The sequence below is a fragment of the Puma concolor genome, chromosome B1 (genome assembly GCF_028749965.1).
Source record: "Puma concolor isolate L17-30 chromosome B1, mPumCon1.1.hap2, whole genome shotgun sequence".
Lineage (NCBI taxonomy): Eukaryota > Metazoa > Chordata > Mammalia > Carnivora > Felidae > Puma > Puma concolor.
In genome coordinates, this window is record NC_141670.1 from 60,364,325 (window position 1) to 60,381,786 (window position 17,462).

General features: G+C 39.2%; 1 protein-coding gene across 7 annotated transcripts in view; it reads right to left on the minus strand.

Annotated features, from left to right (window-relative positions):
* Window positions 1-17,462, minus strand: part of PALLD (palladin, cytoskeletal associated protein) — a 406,810-nt gene that overhangs the window by 225,025 nt on the left and 164,323 nt on the right. For all 7 annotated transcript variants that reach the window (XM_025921710.2, XM_086703911.1, XM_086703908.1 and 4 more), the window contains 2 exons: window positions 11,001-11,179; window positions 1,017-1,083 (listed from right to left, as the gene is read on the minus strand). In XM_025921710.2, coding sequence (XP_025777495.2) covers window positions 1,017-1,083; window positions 11,001-11,179 — 246 coding nt within the window. The remainder of the gene's footprint in view (window positions 1-1,016; window positions 1,084-11,000; window positions 11,180-17,462) is intronic.

The window sequence follows — 17,462 nt, forward strand, 5'->3', positions numbered from 1 at the left end:
TCTGGAAAAAGTCCTAGGGTTAGGGTTCTGTATTTAGTTCATGGTTTTAGTGGTCTATTTTAAGTCTAGCAGCTCTTCTTTGTCCTGGTTCCTCATTTTGTTGAGAATGTCTTGGCATTTTTGTCTCTTCTTACCCATAAAAGTTAGTGAGGTGTAGAGAAAGGTTAAGAACAGTTGGTTGGTAGGCCCAGCTTTGCTAAGAGGTTGGCTGTACAATCTCAAGCAAGTCATGTAACTTTACTATGCTTGAGATCTTTATCTGAAGTCAGAGGTGGCAGAGTATATGTGTGTGTGTGTATATATATATATATGTGTATATATATATACGTATATATATATATGTATATATATATATACGTATATATATATATATACGTATATATATATATATATATATATATATATATGCTCCTGGATACATATAATTGTTATGTATATACTAGCACATCAAAGAAACTGATTAGCACAGTCTCAATATTCATGGCGTTTTCTGCAAGATTCTGGTAGGTCTGATTTTATTTTTGCAAAAAATTATTAATATCAATTTACATAATTATTATTTTGGAAAATAACCCATCTGTCTTCCTAAGAATAACTAAATTTTACCATTTTCATAAGATCTAACCAGTAATAGACTTTATCCAAATGGAAACCCATTTCTGGCTTAATTAGACATTTTCCAGTTTGTATCAATAAAGTGGTCCTCCTTTATATTTTGGTAATGATTTAACTAGTTTCCTCTCGATGTGACTGTTAGTTTTACATATTTACAACCAGTTAGTTGTCATTGAGACTAACATTGTATATGGTTTGATTTTGGCATCTCAGTGATGAAATGCAGACTTCAAAGTCTAAATTCCTAAGTTAAAAAAAATGTGTTCACGTTCAGATATTTGATCTTTGACTGACATCAGCAGACCTCTTCCTTCAAAGCACAATGCGTGCTGCTTTGTACCCCAACGATTCTCGTGACATTCTTTGTTATACAGACAATTGATGGGATCATAGGCACTCACTGTGGCATGGCTCCAGGTTTTGATTTGAAAGCTAAACTTTCACTCTCAGAATCTGTTGAACTGGCACCTGAAAAAGTAGAAAATGACAAAATTAAGATTTGAGGGTATCTAGAACTGCTTCAGAGAGTACTATTTTTCATTTTTAAATAACATACAATGTCTTATTTTGAAATAGGGAATGATTCAGACCATTTTTATTTGGACTGTTTTTTCAGAAACCTACTTAAAGATCTACTATAAAAAGCTTTCTTCAAAGCAATTGTTTTGAATGCCAAATCTACTATTAGTTTCATTTCTTATCACTTTGGCCACCACAACCAAATTTCTAAGTGGCTTATAAACTATGAAATAAATGTATGTGTCTGTGTAAAACATCCAAGGTTTTAAACTTTAACCCTTTCTTGGGAGATTACATTGTGTGGATTCTCAATGTCTTCATTACTCATTAATTAGGAGATGTTTTCTGAGTCTTTGATAAATTAGAACAAAATAGTGGCTTCATTCTTGACTAAGAATGTCTCCAATTTTGGATCACCCTCTCCCAAATTCATTCGCTTCTTTACTGTTTGTGAATTGAGGGTCACCTTATGTTTTTGGTCAAAATACAAAATGTACTTAACATTTTAATGCTCATGTGTTTTGTCACAAGAGATTTTAGGTGACAGATTTAAAATAAGTGTGATCAGGGGCGCCTGGGTGGCGCAGTCGGTTAAGCGTCCGACTTCAGCCAGGTCACGATCTCGCGGTCCGTGAGTTTGAGCCCCGCGTCAGGCTCTGGGCGGATGGCTCAGAGCCTGGAGCCTGTTTCCGATTCTGTGTCTCCCTCTCTCTCTGCCCCTCCCCCGTTCATGCTCTGTCTCTCTCTGTCCCAAAAATAAATAAACGTTGAAAAAAAAAAATTTAAAGTAAGTGTGATTAGAGGTATATTCTTGGTATTGCTTTGATGAAATGTATTTAACTTGAGTTAGAGATACTTTAATATAAACTAATACATGCTTACAGAAAAGTAACCAAAGAGAGAATTGTGTGACATAATACTAAAGACAGTATCTTCCTTAATGCCATTCTGCACATGCTAATGTGTATTTGTCAGAAAAACTTATTAACATACATTTATGTATATGTCTATACAAATGGAATCACACTATACGTACTCTTTGCAGTATATTTTAAATACATTTAGAATAGGGGCGCCTGGGTGGCGCAGTCGGTTAAGCGTCCGACTTCAGCCAGGTCACGATCTCGCGGTCCGTGAGTTCGAGCCCCGCGTCAGGCTCTGGGCTGATGGCTCGGAGCCTGGAGCCTGTTTCCGATTCTGTGTCTCCCTCTCTCTCTGCCCCTCCCCCGTTCATGCTCTGTCTCTCTCTGTCCCAAAAATAAATAAAAAACCTTGAAAAAAAATTAAAAAAAATAAATACATTTAGAATATATGCATTAATGTAATTTCTTGGATGGCTACCCCATGCTACTTTCCATGACTGTATTTTTCTAGTCTTTTATTAATGTTTTAACAGTCATGTTTAAGTAACTCTGCTGGAATGTTTGCTGTCCATTCCTATTTATTTAATACTTAGTATAGACTTTCTTCACTTAGTTCCTGCACTACCACAATAGATTCTTATCTTGTCTTCTTAGGTCAGTCTTCAAACTCTTATCATTTTTTAATGTAACATATGTTAAAAAAAAAAAAACTAAGATGATGAGTTTCTATTCTGTAAATTTAAAAACCTAAAACCCTGCTATTTAGTGACTCGCATGATTTCCAACCAGATTTTCTAGCTCTATCGGCCAAATTCCATGTCCTAGAACCCCAATGCAAAGAGCTGAACATACTGGCGTGCACTGTCTTCTCTGAACTCCCCATGTTCTTACTTTACTACTCAGGTCCCTTATAACATCCTATATGCTAGAAAATTGTAAGTTCTTTGAAAAATTGAGGTGGAGTTAGTTACCAATTTTTGAGTACTTACTGCTTGCCTGGCAATCTGCTTTGCACTTTATAACATATATATTTTTTAATGTTTATTTATTGAGAAAGACAGCACAAGCAGGGGAGGGGCAGAGAGAGAGGGAGACACAGAATCCAAAGCAGGCTCCAGGCTGTCAGCATAGAGCCTGATGCAGGGCTCGAACTCACGAGCCGTGAGATCTTTACCTGAGCCAAAGTCGCATGCCCAACTGACTGAGCCATCCAGGTGCCCCTATTATATTATTTTAAATGTTTATTTTTGAGAGATAGAGAGACAGCATGTGATCAGAGAAGGGGCAGAGATGGAGGCGGGAATAGAGGATCTGAAGCAGGCTCTGCGCTGACAACAGAGAGCCTGATATGGGGCTCAAACTCACGAACCATGAGATTACGATCTGAGCTGTAACTGAATGCTTAACTAACTGAGCCACCCAGGTGCCCCAACATTTAATTACAATAACTCACCTAAGAGGTGAACTATGTCCAATTACACATCAGAAAATTGAGGAACCAAGAGATTAAGTAATTTGCATAAGGTCACATAACTAGAAAGCAGTGGTGAGAGGCTTTTTGAACTTGTGGTCCATGACTTCCCTCGTACCGTTATGACCTTCACGTGCCATGGAGGTCCGTAACTCCTCTGAGGGCTTATTTTCATGCCTCGCTAATGGCAGACCTGCAACTTTTTGTAGAATGAGTGAATGGAACCGTGGGAACTGCAACACTTGTCTGGGGTTGGAAAGTGAACTAAGCAACCACAGAAGAGCAGCATGCTAGGGGGCAGCAGCGGGAGGCAAGTCTAGAAATGGAAGGGGAGATGTAGAAGACAGGGCCACAGTGTTTGGACTTCATTCTAGGCACGGAGATCGGTGATGGGGAAAGTCAGTCATGCAGGATGAGCTGGGGGAGTAACAAAATGAAAGAGCAGCACAACTGGCCAACCATCACAAACAGATGACAGAGGGGCACCTGGGTGGCACAGTTGGTGGGGCTCTTGGTCTGGACTCAGGTGGTGACCTCGCAGTTTGTGAGTTCGAGCCCCTTGTGGGGCTCTGGCTGGTGGCACAGAGCCTGCTTGGGATTCTGTCTCTCCTCCTTTCTGCCCCTCCCCCGCTTGTGTGCAAGCGCTCTCAAAATTAAAAAAAAAAAATTTAATAGGTGATAGAGATGGAAGGAGGAGGAGGTATGGGAAGGGAACTGGGGAAACATGAGCAAAAATCAGTAGACTCCATTACCAGAAAATCATGGGTCATCTGAGATCAATTTTACTAGAGTCGCCAGAGTTTCAAAGAGGGAGAGAGTAGCAAAAGTCCTACAGAAGTTATCACAGATGCTCTCAAAGTGGCTAGAAATTGGGGACACCAATAGCTGTTTTTCATCTGATTTCAAACATTTAATAAATCTTAAAAATAAAATCCCCTGATTATCTACTTAGAAAGTCTTTTTTTCAAATTCCTTTTTTCCAGCTGATTTTCAGAGAAAGGTAAAGGGCCAAAAAGGTTTCAACCCCTGGAAAAGAAAACCTTTGCTAGTTTTTGCACACCTGTCCAACCCTCGTGAAATCTCAAAGTCACCTTGTGTCTCAGGTGTCAGAGCAGCTCTTGCAGACGGTGGTGGATCAAATCTCCCTCTCTGTGCCAGCAAGTTCCCTTCCCCCCTCAAGGATTCTCCCCTCCCTCTCTCCTTCTGTCTCCTCCCTTTGGTCATCTGCTTTGCACCTGCTAGTCAGGAAAGGACATTCCTGTCTCTGGTTAACATTTTCGTATTCATCAAACCACCACTTTCAGCTTTTGATGGAAGCTCCAGTCTGACATGTTCCAGAACTTACAATTACTATCCGTCTATCTGTTCATCAGCCTAAATGCTATTTCTATATTGCTCCCCACACAGAGGAAGGGAATTAAATGCCCATGATCTCTGCTCTATTCTGAAGATACAAGTGCCAGTGCAAAGGTCACAAAAATACACCTGCTATCTTGCCTTTAAAAGGTGTTCTCTTTTCACTTAAAGAACGTACCCTATTTAATACTTCCTCATAGGAAAAGACCCAGAAAATGCCCAATAAGCAAAAATTAAAGAAAAAAAATCATTTGGAATACCACCACTCAAGATACTTTGGGGTATATCCTTCCAAAGTCTTCCAAAGTCTGTCTAAAAATGCATAAACATTTTTAAAAGATGATGTTATGCATATTGCTAAGTTATTGCTCGTTCCCCCTACTCAATACATTGTGAAACACCTTTGGGATTTCTGACATCCCAATGGTGTGGGATGTGGGATTCTGACATCAGAAACCTACTTTATAATTTTCTAATGGCTGCTTTAAATACACATGGGCAGCTTTACAATAATTTTATCTCTGCACTAGGAATGGATAGATTATTTCCATTTTTAAGTATTTTCCTAGAAAGGTGTGTAGAATAGCAATACATCAAAATGCCCATTTGCCTCACCCTCATGAAAACACTAGGTTTTCATTGTTTTTGTCTATTTGGCATCTTCCTTGATGAAGGAAAAAAAAAGCCACATTTCTAGGTGGAAGCAAGCTGGAAGTAAATGATACAGCTTCAACTTCGGCAAACAGGAAGTCTTCATGAAAGCAAGTATCAACCATTTGAAAATATATATTCACATATTAAATATATATTTGAGACCTCGAGAGACTTTAGTGAAACCAGCCTCACAGAGAAACTCCTGGAGTTCAGCCCGTGTGCATATTCTGCCTTTCAAAATTTAAGGAGTGACTATACTCTGTCCCCATACGAGTTACTCATTCTCTCCCTCCCTACTCTCTCAGTTGCTATAATCACCAGTGCAGCAATAATCATTTAAGACTCAGATAAGACCAACGGAAACAATGCCAAAGATTTAAAATTTTATAAATAATGAATGACTATAAAGACATTAAAATGAGTTTTAAAGACTGTTTAATGCCATGGGTAGATGTTTGTGACAGGTTAAATTTAAAACAAGGTACAAAGGAGTATGTAGAGTAAAATATACACATACAGGATAAAGACTGGAAAGATCGAAATATTGAGAGTAACCGTCACAGAGCAGTAGCATTACACTTGATTTTTATACCTTCCTTTTATGTGTGTGTTTTCAGTTTCTAAAAATAAAAATGTGCTATTTTTATAATAGTAATCATAGCTCACACTCTGTATCAAGGCACTGCTCTCAATCCTTATAGCAATCCAATTTTCTCCCAGAGGAGATGGAGGAAATGAAGCATAGAGCCACTGAAAAACTGTTCAAGGTCATGGAACTAGAAGCTAAGCTAGCCAGAAAATATTATAGAAACATTTAAAAGTAAATAATGTGAAAATGGCCAAGGCTGTGCTTAGATTCCTTCAGCTTCTCTTAGTGTATTTTTAATTTTTTTAGGACATTTATTTATATTTGAAACAGAGAGAGAAAGAGCATGAGCAGGGGAAGGGTAGAGAGAGAGGGAAATGGAGAATCCGAAGCAGGCTCCAGGCTGAGCCATCAGCACAGAACCCGATATGGGATTCAAACTCACTAACTGTGAGATCATCACCTGAGCCGAAGTCGGATGCCCAGCTGACTGAGCCACCCAGGTGCCCCTTAGTGTATTTTTAAAATCCAGGAGAAGAAACCATGTACTCAGAAGGGCTTTACCCTGCTGAGATCAACAGGAGCCATTACTCATACAACATCTCAGCATGTTTCAAAATGTCCCTTAAAAGGGGCACATGTTTTACCTGATTACTCGAAGCACTGAGAACCTATAAATGTCACACAAGATCTGCCACGGTGCATTACACTTGCTCAAGTATCCCTGCCTCTTCCCCACATTCCTGCCCTCCTCTCCGTCCAACTCCTACAAGGTCAGGTTTAATTCCACTTCCTTCATCCCGCATTTCAGGACCACCATCCTATCCTGCCTTCTTTGCAGTTCCTAAAGCTGTAATGATCTGTGTAACCCATTTTACAATCAGAAGAGGGTGACAATGATGGAAACTGGAGGTGTCTGGATTTCACATGCTGACATTTACCTTTCCTATTTATATTACGAATTTAAGATTATCTCTTTGCCATCTAGTCCTGGAGGGTACCCCCCTCACCATCTAGGCCAGATGTGGGCCAGATTCCATCTCCTTTCTCCTTTTCCAAGACTTTGGTCTCATTCTTTCTTGCCCTTCTACATGATCTAGGTTTTCCCTCTTGGATTATTTGCATTAGCATAGGATACATACTCTAGTTATTCTGGTATGAAAACAAATAAGCAAAGTGAAAGAAAAAAAATCTTTTTTACCCCACAGTTCTTCCCAGATTCTGGCTCACACCTCTGCTGATGGTTGAACAAAACTTCCCCAACATGATCTATTATTTGTTGCTTCTCTTCGTATATTTTGCACACATTTTCTCAACTCATTCCATTTGACCGTTGTGCTCTCCAGATTCCCCAAACCCCTCTTGTTAAAATCACCAACAACATCCACAGTTGCTGAACCCAGTGGTTTCCTCCTTGTCCTCATCTCATTTGGGCTCTCAAGCATCTGGAGAGCGAGCTGGCATCGTCCTGTCTCCCAAAACATGTCTTCTGCCTCCTCTTACACCACTCTGACTAGTTTCTCTTCCATCCCAGGGCCATCCTCTTGGAAGTTCAACATGTAGGAAAGATTATCCCAGGCGCAGACTGAGATTTAAGCTGTAATTTATTTTGTGTCATTCTAAAACTTGCTGCAGAGGACAGTGAAATTTAGACAGTTTCCAACCACTACATTAAGTTTTTAGAGGTTTTGTTGAGACTCTGAAGTTCTATAAAAAAATGTCCTACCCTCAGTAGATCCTGCAAATGACTGCATGCTGACACAGTAATAGCAGTGTGGCTTAGGATACAATTCAGTAGAGATATGTCTGAGTCTAATTCAGTGTTGGAATGAGTACATATAAAAATTTCTTACTTTCGGTCATAATACGAGAGTAAGAATTTATGTGAAATTCTCTTCTATTACACGTAATTGTTCTTTGGGATGAAAATACACAAAAATCTCATTTTTTTCCCTGTGAATTATGATCCAAACTTTACAAGGCCAAGGAGCCAGTTTTCCGAAGTACCTTGTATTAGGCTTAGGAGACTAACTCCTAATGGATCTTTATTCTTGCTCTGCCCAGTTCCTTCACCCTCTCCTAACACACAGTCTGTCTGAACTCACAGATACCTGCTGGCTGGTTGGCTAAGTAAGTCCACTGTTAACAGCGCACTGGGAAAAAATCCATTATCTTTGTTAAAGTCCTGGCACGGTATATAGAACCAGAGATTACTTCTCACATATTGATAACTCATCCAAATGATTTCAAAGGCAGAAGTGGACCGGCAGTTCAGGAGCTTCCATACAGAAAAGCCCAATTTTTTTTTCAATATATGAAGTTTATTGTCAAATTGGTTTCCATACAACACCCAGTGCTCATCCCAAAAGGTGCCCTCCTCAATACCCATCACCCACCCTCCCCTCCCTCCCACCCCCCATCAGCCCTCAGTTTGTTCTCAGTTTTTAAGAGTCTCTTATGCTTTGGCTCTCTTCCACTCTAACCTCTTTTTTTTTTTTTTTTTTCCTTCCCCTCCCCCATGGGTTTCTGTTAAGTTTCTCAGGATCCACATAAGAGTGAAAACATATGGTATCTGTCTTTCTCTGTATGGCTTATTTCACTTAGCATCACACTCTCCAGTTCCATCTACGTTGATACAAAGGGCCATATTTCATTCTTTCTCATTGCCACGTAGTACTCCATTGTGTATATAAACCACAATTTTTTTTATCCATTCATCAGTTGATGGACATTTAGGCTCAGAAGAGCCCAATTTACTGAAATAAAAATAAAGACTGTGGTGGGAATGTTTTGGGTCTACCAGAGTTAGATATCAAAACTGATTTTAGAGGTAGAGAAATATTTCCTTTCATTATATCAATAGTAGGTTTATCTTACATATCTTCCAGTTAACCTTTTTAAGCTAATCTGTATCCCTGTAACACTGGATACATTTTTATTATATCACTTATTATAACATCACTTAGAGTCTGGTTATTTTTTTTTAACGTGCCCATCTCTGCTGTTAGATTGGGAACTCCTTGATACTTGAAGAATGGGTCTTAATCATGTTTGTACCTGCATTATCTGACCACAGTAGGACATTAAATGCAGGCTGAAATGATCTGGTAGTCTATTCAACTGCATGTGATTTCACATAACACCTATAACAGCAATAAACTCTAAAATTCACCATTTTCACCATATTTTACCATATTTCACCATATTTTAGCAAAGCTAAAAGCAAATAAAGCATTTAATTTTAAGAGGCTCTATCTGAAGTTGGATTTAGAAGACAAATCTGATCATCCTTAGCAAACAGGTTTCTTATGCAAGTTTAAGTTCCCTTCATTGTATTCTAAAATACTTTACCATGTTTGCCACACAGCCCACCCATGGCTAAAACCGTTAACTTATTAAATTTTAAGTCTTTTTGTCATTCATTTAGCACTCTGAAACATGTATGACACAGTGGTTAAAAATCTGGGCCTTGGAGCAAGACTGCTTGGGTTCAAATCCCCAGGGGGCTTTGCAAGAGTCGCTTTAACCTCTCTGGGTCTCAGTTCACCATTTATAAAAAGGAGATACTGTACTAATAATATCTCATGGACTTACAGAGAGGTTTTGATCATTATGCATGAGTATGTACACACTTATAAATGCCATGTAAATATTATTTATTGTTCTATAAAAAGTGTTTGCTTTCATTAAGAGGGCAAGGTCCCTTGAGCTCACAGATATTCAAAGACAGTGCAGAGGATCCTTTTACTGAAAGTAAAGATACACGCTTTTAGTCAGTGGTAATAGTTCCTCTAAAATTTCTTTCGTCAATTCTTGAAAGAGTTACAAATTATGATTCATATCTTGATTTTTTCTACTTTAAATAAAGAAATTTAGTGATGTTAAACAGTTAAAAAAAACAAAAAGATGAAGAGTAAGTTCATGAAGACCTCAAGGATTTTAATCTTTTTTTTGAATTTCAACTACTATTTTCTCTTCTGATTTTTTTTTTTTTTTTTTTGAGAGAGAGAGAATAAGAGGGAAAGAGAGAAAGAGACAGAGAGAGACAGCCCGCACGCAAGCAGGGGAGGGTCAAAAGGACCCAGACAGAGAATCCTGAGGGAATAAGGGCTGGATCTCAGGATCTCCCTACTGTGAGATCATGACCTGAGCCTAAATCAAGAGTCAGACGCTTAAGTGGCTGAGCCACCCAGACTCCCCTTAACTACTACTCTGAAAAGCAACCAATTAACAGAGTACTCACCAATTTATGGATATAGAAACAAAACATACACTGTGGGTGCTGAAAACGTTTCCAACTTAAATTATAGGTATTGATCAAAATCCAATAATAGTGTAAAACTATATACTTTCACGTCAAGCTTTCTAATTCCCCGCAGGCTGAGTCTTGTCAAGAACAAAAGAAATATTCTACTTTCTGCCTACCCATTTTCTAATACAACACTGATCCTTGAAGTTTTTTCATCCTGCGATTGCAAGTTCACAATACATTTAGCTGGAATAACGGAATTTCACAAAAGAGGCAAAAATTCTAGAATTGAATACAAATGAGAACATTTAAAAATATTCAATCATTTAGCATTCCCATGAACGATTTCCCAAGTCATTTATAGTTTAACTCTATCTGGTCGATAGACACGGTTTTTCTAGATGTTCCCATTCTCTCTTCACTAGAGAAATCAAAAATGAGTTAGACACTTTACATGTTAAGTAAATTCAAGTTAACACAGCTGAAATGTTTTCAATTAAAAGGAACAAATATTGACATTAGCTGATGTATGCGCAAGTGTCAGACTGTTCGTTATAAAATTCTCAGGAGAAATGAGGTTTGAATCACGCTGTTATGCTGTTTGCATTGGGAAAGCATGTTCACAGGGAAGCTCTACTCAAGCTATCAGACCCCAACCACCCCTTTAAATCATGCACCTCTCCTTACCTTCGATGAACACCTCGGCAGATGTTGTGTCTGAGCCGCTGGGGTTTGTAGCCAGACAGGTATAGCGACCTGTGTCGTCCTCAAAGGCCTCTGCTATGACCAGGGTGTGGAGGTCCCCACCCTCACAGCGGATCTGAATGTCGGGAGTGTCCTGTAGCTCCTTCCCCTCACAGAACCATCTGCAGGCCAAATGGAGGTCAAAGGGCAGGAGAGAAAGAAAGGAAATGGTGATGTTTAAAACAATAAAGCAGAAGTGAAAGGCTGTAATAAGATGCTTGTTTGATTAAAAGAAAAAAAAAAGATCTGTGCTGATGTTACTGAGGGAAACCTTAGAGACTGTGAAATTAATGACTAGACATTGCCCATAGGTTTTCTTCGTAAAGCATCTTGTACATCAACTTCAAAATAAGGGATATCACCAAACTTGGAAAGACCATTTTAGTTACAAAATAAAAGGAACAGAAATTCAAAGTGTCTTCTTATAAAATGTTTTATCGTAGATGCCTCTTACAACTTTATGATTCTTACCTAAAGAAAAATATGAAATCTAAACATTATGCTCAAAATATCTAATGTATCAGGGGAAACTAGTCATCATGTTGAAAAATCGTAGGCAGCACTATTTTTGTTGACCCTAAGACTCCCGATCAGCTGAGCAATAGCAGATTTAATGGCTTCCACATTTCTGGTATTTACAAACCTTTCTAGCAGACCGCCTGGCCTCCACGAGGTAGAGAGATGCTGGATGTGCTGTAATTCATTCTTGCTGGTCAGCACTTTTCCTCTCCCAAACAACCAGGACCTGGGTGTAAGAGGCTGCAGGCTGCCAGACTGTTTTAGCACATGCTGTCTCTCACACACACTTGCCTTATTCCCCCAGCACCTCATACTCTCAACAGGATTTTCACAAAAAAAACATGAAGCTGCCCTAAAACCTCCCCTAAATGTGATTTATTTTTAAAGAAATATGTAGGAATGTACCACTTGCAACCAAAAGCAATGAAGTCTCTGGGACAGTATTGTCCACTTACCTCTTAATCAGCACTCAGATTTCCTCTGAGTCTCCTATTCTATGAAATTCTTTGGACTTTGCGTCCTTTTATAAAAATAGGGCATCAGAGACTTTTTTCTATATTGAGATAGAATATAGGTATTTATATTTAATCTGAAAATAAAACCAGTTTGCTAATACTACTCAGGGGATTAATTCCCGGAACTTAAAAATTAAATACGGGTTAGTCATAAAGGAACAGATAAGACTTTGGGAATTAGAAAACATTTACCACCACCACTCAGCCAACAGAGCATCCTCAGCAACAACACACATACTACTTCTGAGACTGTTGAGAAGGGCAGGATTTCTTGATTCTAGGGCATTTTCTCATTTCCTGTGTCTTCATACAGTCCTAGAGAACATTCCAGCCTAGAGCCAGCTTCCAGTTCATTCTATCCTGTTCTCTTTCCATAATCCCAGACCAGATCTTCACCCATGAGAACTGACTGTGGATTAAGTTGATTTCCCCATCTGCAGTAAACTATAGATTCTTTCTCTATTCTATATCAGATTAAAGCTCTTCCCTACATACATCAGTCTTTCAACTTCAGACCTGTCATTGCAGCCATTCATATACCTGGCCCTGATTTTATTTTTTTATCATTTTCCTATACTAACCCTCTGCTTCTATTAAATATTTGCATGAATTTATTATTTCCTACATAGTCCTCATGTATCACTTGCTGATTTTCCTTTGCCTATCCTTTCCCTTCCTTGGGATTCTCTCCTCCCCTCTTCATTAAACCCACCTAGGAACCACTCTTCCTCATAGTCAAGCTATAGGCTCCTGTAACAGATGAAATTCTACTGAACACATGCTTGCTGGGCACCTTCCATATGAAAGGCACTACATTACATCTTACAGGTAATGCCTGGTAAACTCTGCAACTAGTTGAGTTTATACTGTCAATAAGTGTCCTTATCTTCCATGGAAAAGATACAAACCAACATTTGGACGTAAAGTTAAGCATCATAAGTACAGTGGAGGTTTAAGAGAAGGAAAGAGTAACTGCTTTGGTTAGATATGCTTCATAAGGAGACCTCTGCCTCGTACTCGAGGAGTGTGATATCTGGTCCTCTAACTCCTAACTCCTGGGTCAGCAAACCTACAGCCGGCAGCCCCCATAACCTGTTTTTGTATGGCCCATGAGCTGAGAATGTTTTTTAGATTTTTAAAATTTTTCAGAAAGAGGATAAACTTGTGATATATGCAAATCATAGAATGTCCAAATGTCAGAGGCTATCAAGTTTTTTTGGGAACACTGCCATGCTCGTTCACTAACTCATGGTCTCTGGCTGCTTTTGCATTACAGTGACAGAGTTGAGTAGTTGCATCAGAGCACATGGCCCACAAATCCTAAAATATTTACTATCTGGACTTTATAGAAAAACTTTGCCAACTCCTGCTCTAACTTCTTGCTCCTCAAAGTGTGATCCTTGGACCAGCCGCATCAGCATCATTTGGGAGTTTATGAGAAATGCAGAATCTTGATCCTCATCCCAAATCTACTCCCGTCAGTTCAGATCCTCCAGGAAACTCACGTGCATGCAAAGGTTAAGCAGTTCTGGCCTTTTAGGTTTTGACCATGCTAACCTGCATCACTGGGTCCTGGCTTTCCCTCTAGGATGCTCATTTCTTTAATATAGCAACCGTATTTGATGGGTCTTGTACCTCTAGTCCCTTGCACAAAAATGCATGTAGAATTACGTTCTGTTTCTCCTACCTCTGTACTAAACACATTTGAACATCTTTCCTTTGACAGTTGATCACATAGCACTTTGTGATAGCTTCTATACTATTTCCTCATACTGTTATTTGAGGCCTACTGTATTCGTGATTTTCCCACCTAGGAAATAGGCTTCCTCATGGCAGAAAAAATTCTTAACTTTTTTTATTGATCCATTGTGTATTGTATACTTGATGCTTTCAAAATACTATCTGCCACTTGTTATTCTGGAATATGCTTTCCATGAAAAACCCAACAGTGAAGGATCTATGGACTACTAGATCTGGAAGATGCTATATATTCTGTCTCACTTCTTGGTGTCTGCAATTCCCATTTTCTCATTAAAGGCCCAGAAGGTCTTGCAGAAAAGAAATTTAACGCTGTCCAATCTAGTATTTACTCAACTTATTTGACCATGAGATTCTTTCTAAATTTAGCATCTACTTTCCGAGTATATGTTGCAGAATGCTTTCTAGCATACTTATCCCATACAATCTGTAGTTTTTGAAAAATGAATTAAGACCAATTATAACCTGAGCAATGATGATACGTATACGGCTGAAGACACTAATCTGTAAGCACAATAAAATACTTGAAATATACTTTAAAAATGGCAGAAGGAGTAAGGCAACAAATGCATTTTCTGCAACGGTCTATTTTGTCTTCTGAGATGGTTCAACCCTTGTCTTCAAAAATTGCATATGGTGACACGGTTGGTGCTTTGCTTACAAACCATTAGACTGATCTGCTTCTTGCTTTCTAAACACTAATGCTATTTGTTCTCCAGCTCCATGAATAAAATTTAAAAAGCATCTCTGATTGTAAAATACAGAAGACCTAGTGCAGAGAAAAGATGAAATTTGTCCCATTTCAGCATTAAGTACAATAATGAATGTGAGTCATTTATATTGCTTTGACACTCAGGAAAGTCAGATTGTTACTGATATTAAGTACCTGTCAAGTGACCAGTTCTATGTTATTAAAATGTGGTTAAGATAGGGTGTGACTCAAGGGGGGGGGGGAACTGCAAATATTTAGATGGCAGACTCCCTGTAGCAACAAGAAGGGCAGCGTGGTTCCTGGCCAATATTTAGATAAATGTGTTTAATTTATGATTGGAACCATTTGCACGCTGGAGCCAGCAAGGGCCTAGCAGAGGCTCAACTGTGACTTTAGGGAAGTTAGCTAGCCTTCCTGGTTCAGGTTCCTCATATATATGAGAACATGAGACTTTAGAGCTGTAAAATTTCATGATTCTAAGGTTCTTGGTGAAATGGGAGGGTTTTATATTTAGGACTACATTTGAAGTCTTTCCAGAAGTGATACAGAAAATTCTTTGATGAAAGGTCCAAGTAATTAAATATACTAAATATAATAGCACTTCTAAGATTATATACCCACATTGGGTCCTTAAATGTGTCAAGGGACTTAGCACCTTGTCTTTATCACTACTGTGGTACTTGACTTCCAACATTCTATTGAAATCTGTTCTTCATGTGCCTCTCTATCCTACTAGAATACAACTTTTCCCAGGGTAGAGGCCTGGCCTTTTTAACTTATAAGCATACTATATGTTCCAGCACAATGTTTGGTATATGGAATGTATTAATCATACCTTTTTATTTTCTGTAATTCTGAGGCTTTGACATCTGGGCCTTGCTGATCCCAGAAAGACCAGCCCTCCCAGAGCTAGCCCATTCTTCACAACGGTAAATGACTCCTCTGGGTGCACATTCCATATGAAAGCTAATCCTTCTAGAGCCACATTCCTACCACCCCTTCTATTGGGCTCTCACACTCAGGGACACAATTGCCCTGCTCTAATCACCCCAGGGCCAGAGAGCAAAACACTAGGAGCAGCCCCTATGCCCAGGAGTTCCCTGTGATTATTCAAACTAGCCAATCTTAAATCTGCTTACCCTGCTTCACCTGTTCCTACCTGCAGAAAATCCATAAAAGCTCTTACCCATGCTTCCCTCTCCTAGGGAGTACCTGGTGATTGCCCTGTGTTCCCCCATGGTGTAGCTCCTTAATCTTGGGAACTATGAAAAACTATCTTTCAATGGCAGTCCTGTCCTAGTCTATTGGCCTTGCCATACCTGATATAAAATGCAGGTTTTGTTATTATTCTTTTAAATGTTTATTTTTCAGGGGCGGGGGGAGGGGGCAGAGAGAGAGGAGACACACAATCTGAAACCGCTCCAGGCTCTGAGCTGTCAGCACAAAGCCAAACGCAGGGCTCAAACTCGGGAATGGCAAGACCATGACCTAGGCTGACGCTGGATGCTTAATCAACTGAGCCACCCAGACACCCCATAAAACCTACATTTTTTTTTAAAGTTTATTTATTTTTGACAGAGAGAGACAGAGACAGAGACATAGAGACAGAGCATGAGTCGGGGAGGGGCAGAGAGAGGGAGACACAATCTGAAGCAGGCTCCAGGCTCTGAGCTGTCAGCACAGAGCCCGATGCAGGGCTCGAACTCACAAACTGTGAGATCATAACCTGAACTGAAGTTGGATGCTCAACCGACTGAGCCACCCAGGCACCCCAAAACCTACATTTTAAAGCACTGAACTGATCAAAGAATTAGATTACACATGAAGAAAGGATTGAACCAATAGCTGAAATAATACCTATTACAGTTTTTGCCTTAAGGCATATAGAGAGAGATGTCTATCTACCCTCACTTGCTCATACCGAAGTACATCTTAAAAATACAAAATTAAACTCAAAATCATCTACTTCAAAACAGGAAATCAGCATTGTCTGATTCTTTATGTAATAAACAAAATACAAATCACTTTCTTGCCTAACCTAAGAGAATCCTGGAGATTTAAAGCACTGGTGCAACAAAGGAGATGGATGAGATGTACTCACAGCATGTTTGTTTTGCTAAGTTTCTTGAAGGTCATACTTCTATCAGCTTTCTGGAAAGGACTGAAGACATTCAGTATTCTTTAAAGAACAGGTAAAAGGTCTGTTGATTCAATTCTGACCTGAAATTTTTCCTATCTTACATTCTGGTTGCCAGTACAGTTTAGGAAAGGCAATACTGGTGTGGTAAGCCAGAAAAGAGAACAAAAACACAGGTCTGGTAAATGCGTGGAACACGTAATGACACTGTGTTCTTTGCATACCCTGTGGCAGACATCTCTAATTGGTCGGAATATTCTTTGCTAGTGAAACTGGAGGTCTCAGAATTCTCAGCATGGCCGTTTGGGCAGGCAGGGTACAAAGCAACTGAAGTTGAAGTCTTCTGAAACAAAACACATTTGCCATACTCAATGTGGTGCCTTCTTGGAAGATACATTTTTCCCTTTCCTCCAGATCCTGGAAGCTGTTTCTGTTTTAAGAGTGGGGAGAGGGTTTGGTGGAGAGAGAACACATGTGGAAGTGTGTAATATAGCTGGGAGAGTCTACTTAGGTAAAGTTCCACTGAAAGACACCCCTGGACTTTTTTTTAATTCTATTCATTACACCTGGAAGTCATTTAACTAGTGCGTAAAACACTGGTTAGTATACTGGAAAATCAAAATGCTAATTATCTACATTCCCATTCTGTACTTCTAATAAATTTCAACTTGAATCAGACCTTGTCCATACTTCATTTTAACTATTAAATAGTTAAAATATATAACTACAATCTCATAGTTAGGATGAGGATACAATATTTGGGA